At 44.0% G+C, this 3,765-nt stretch overlaps 1 protein-coding gene across 1 annotated transcript in view; it reads left to right on the forward strand.

Moving 5' to 3' along the window:
* The window catches only part of LOC307019804 (transducin-like enhancer protein 1), a gene marked incomplete at its 3' end in the record, with an annotated part of 37,376 nt that extends 33,642 nt beyond the window's left edge, over nt 1–3,734 (forward strand). Inside the window, exons 9-12 of the mRNA XM_079650912.1 lie at nt 300–395; nt 1,937–1,981; nt 3,103–3,264; nt 3,555–3,734. Coding sequence (XP_079507038.1) covers nt 300–395; nt 1,937–1,981; nt 3,103–3,264; nt 3,555–3,734 — 483 coding nt within the window. The remainder of the gene's footprint in view (nt 1–299; nt 396–1,936; nt 1,982–3,102; nt 3,265–3,554) is intronic.
* Between the last annotated feature and the right edge of the window lie 31 nt (nt 3,735–3,765).

Raw genomic sequence — 3,765 nt, forward strand, 5'->3', positions numbered from 1 at the left:
AACCTAAAGAAAACTTGAAGCGTTCTCTTTCTCCCTCCTCTCCCTCCTCTCCTCCAGCGAGCCTCGGGTCGATGCCGGCTGATATTCTTCTCTCACATTAATCTCCGCAGCTTATGAGCCTGACATGATTTATGCAGTCCCTCTCACCTCATTATCACCCTCTTCCTCCCTCACTGCCCTCACTCCTTCCTTCCTTCCTTCCTTCCCCTCCATGCACATCTCCCCCTTTTTATTGCTGCTTGCCTCACCCTCTTGCTCTCTCTCTCTCTCTCTCTCTCTCTCTCTCTCTCCTCCTGCAGAGCTCTCTGTCCAATGGGGATAAGGGTCGGGCGGCAGAATACCTCAGCAACGGCAAGAAGAGGAAAGCTGAGGAGAAGGAGTTCATGACCGACTATGTGAGACTCTTTCTCCACTCTGTTAAATGTTTAAGTACCTGCAGCTTCACCCAACTCTGCCTCCTAAGACCAGGTGTTTCTATACTGCATACCTCGGATCGTGCTCTTCTTTATGGACCGTATTTCAAATCATCAGTATCTGCTGCCATCTCTGTATGATTGGCAGTTTTATGGATAAGCAGACTCATCAATTGGAGTGTCCCCTAAAGCCAAACAAGCGTATACATGTAAAGATATCTTAAGACAACGACTAAAAACAGGAGCGTAACCCCTAGATTCTACCGGGTCCGTCTGCGTCGCGTAACGGCTGCGCTGCGGTTTTGGTCCGGCCTCCTCCGGCGTCATACCCGACCGGGCGCGTTTCAGAAGCATTTCAGAAGCGGAGCGTTTTGCCTGCCGGCTCGCATGTTTTGTTGATTTGGGCATGTTTCCTGGACAGGCTACTTTGTACAGACAAAGTTAATAATAATTGTAGTATCCCAGTTATAAACGACATGAAAAACAATGCATTCTTAATCATTCTATAATATATATGCTCTGAACGTTCCACTTCCTGCCTGCCCGACATTACCTTACGGCTGCGTCGCGTAAAAAAATAGACTTCAATCCTATTTCGAGCGGAGCCCAGCGGCGAGACGCTTATGGGACTCTTCTGGGCCGTAACGCGGCGCGTCTGGTGGAATAGCAACGATTGACTCGAGTGGCCGCGATCCTTGCGGACGCCGCGGCCGTAACGCGACGCAGACGGACCCGGTGTAATCTAGGGGTAAGAGTCAGGTGTAAATAGTCACAGATATTATGTGGGCTTTGACAAAAGGGAAGCAGAAAGTTGGCTATGAATATGTAAAATACCGTATTCATTTAAGTATTGTGGAGCTGCAGAGATTTCAACCCTATAAATCATATTCTATAGAATAAGCAACACATGTTTGTTTGATACAGATGCTCTTAAAGAGGCCCTATTATGCTTTTGTTTGTGTTTTCCCTTCCCTGGCGGTAGACAGAGGAGGCTCAACATACATGAACCTGAAAATGAGCATAAAAAGGGCTCCTGTATTATATTCTATTACGATAATGAGAGTTATGATGATTCAATCATATCGCAGTGGGAAAATCCTTCAAAGATATTCACAACTAATTATTTTTTACAAATCTTGCAGTTCTATTCAGTTCTGAAAAGGGATGTTTTTTATTGTGGGACAAATTAATATCTAGTAGCTCTTCAATTCGGGAACACTAGCAATATCCAAGTGCCCTTGAGAGGATTGTACCTCCCTAAGTTAGACATTTCAAACTAATGACAAACATTTGCACTCTCTATTGCATTTAAAATCTCAAGCTATAAAATGTTAAGATGATATATTTGATATTCCTCCGTTTGCAATGCAAATAAAAACAGATGTTTAATACAACTTTTTTACAGCTGTTCCCTCACACACTCACACACCTGTATTTGTGTGTGTTGTATATTTCTACATGTAATCTACATACATCAGGCTGTAAACAGGGAATATCTAATGTCCCTCTCTCTCCTCTCACAGGGCAGCGATGCGGATAAGAGTGATGATAATTTGGTGGTGGATGAGGTTAGTATCCGGCTGCCGGCCTTTATCCGCCTCACCTCAACGCTTTCATCTGCATACATCATGTAAACACACCTGGAACATCTGAATGATATAAATAATAATAATAGTGATGATCCCCCTCCCTCCCTTCTTCTCCTCTACCCCTGCCCTTATTATTTCACAATATGAACAACTATAAAGTACATACACACTCTTTGCACTTCCTACATGTTTAGGTACACTCCTGTATGTATGACTGAATGTAGAAAAGACGCATAGCACATTTTATAATTCAAAGATGGAAATCATAGTTTTTTTGTACTTAAAATGATTATTTTTGACTCCCAAATGAATATGTAAGAGTCCATTTTGTATGAGATGACAGTAACTGAGAGTAGGCACAGTTCCCGAAAGCTTTTCCATTGAAGTGTCGGGTGGGTCTCGTCCGGAAAAGGTCTTCTGGTGCCAGGGATTTATCCTACCTTCTTTTAAAAACAACAAGATGGCATAAGCAGTGAAAGGATAGGTTCACTGTTTTTTAAGTCTGTTTTTAAAACAAGCTTCTTTACCCGTATAACGCTAAAGCTGAAATGTTCTCGCTGTAATCCTTTTCTTTTAACATTCGTCATTAATGTGCTTCCAAAGGGATGGAGGACAATATCTACAGTCCTTGTTCTCTGCGTTTTACAGAAAGCTACTATTACTACTACTGTTTCCACAGAAACAGAAAAACAGAAAAACAGAAATGTCGTTCTAAAAAGAGAGCCACTAATTTACATTTGACGTAGACTACTGAAGCTGAAAATCAATTATACCTGTGATAAACGTAGGAATACTTTTTGGTGAAGTGACATTTGAACACATTAGGAGGTGATTTTGCATGCTCAGTACGAACAGGAGTCATTAACACAGGATTCAGTTTCATTTGTGCAAGTCTGACTTGGAAACATTTAGCACATCTGAGAAAAGTCACCATGGTTATCCGAGATAAGAAAAGATTTGCCACATGAGAATAGAAAGAGACACAGATTGATTTCCATGCGACGCTCTCTGTTCCAAGTGCTGGAACACCGACTGAATGAACCGCCATTGCTTCTTGTTCCTGTCGTGTTTAATGAAGTCTTGTGTGTTTTTGAATCCAGGACCCCTCGTCCCCCCGCAGTGTGCAGTCCTACTCGTCCAGGGAGAACGGCCTGGACAAGATGCCCCCGTCCCGTAAAGAAGCCCCCCCCCAGGCCAGCCCGGCCTCCCTGGCCTCCTCCAGCAGCGCACCCTCCCCGTCCCGCGGCAAAGAGCCCCCACAGGTACACCCCCACAGCACAGACATAGAAAGATAAGATAGAAAAGACATATGATACGTGTTATCACTATCCATGTAGAGCATGTCGTATATGTATTTTTTGAGGGCCTGATGTTACTCCAAACTGGATCAAACTCAAACATATGATGTAAACAGATGTAAAATCTAGGCCGTACATATGGCAGTGTAAAGAAATTGCTCGACAGCGCCACCAATGAAGAATTCAAGTTACTCTTAATGAAGTCCTTTTTTCCGTCTATGTTTAATAACCCTCTTTATTCTCTCCTGTCCCAGAGGGAGAAGTCCAGCACTCCAGGTATGAAGCCGGGGACCCCCATGTCTCAAGAGTCCAACACCCCGGGGCCCAGCGGACCCCCACAGTTCAGACCTGTCCCCGGGAAGCCTGGTGTCGACCCCCTCGGTAAGATCCTCCACTTATATGGCTCTTATTCCCCCAACATCTTCCCTGCCTAATTGATACATCAGGCATTGAACTTCACAACCC

Source organism: Notothenia rossii, assembly GCF_949606895.1.
Source record: "Notothenia rossii genome assembly, chromosome: 1".
Classification (NCBI taxonomy): domain Eukaryota; kingdom Metazoa; phylum Chordata; class Actinopteri; order Perciformes; family Nototheniidae; genus Notothenia; species Notothenia rossii.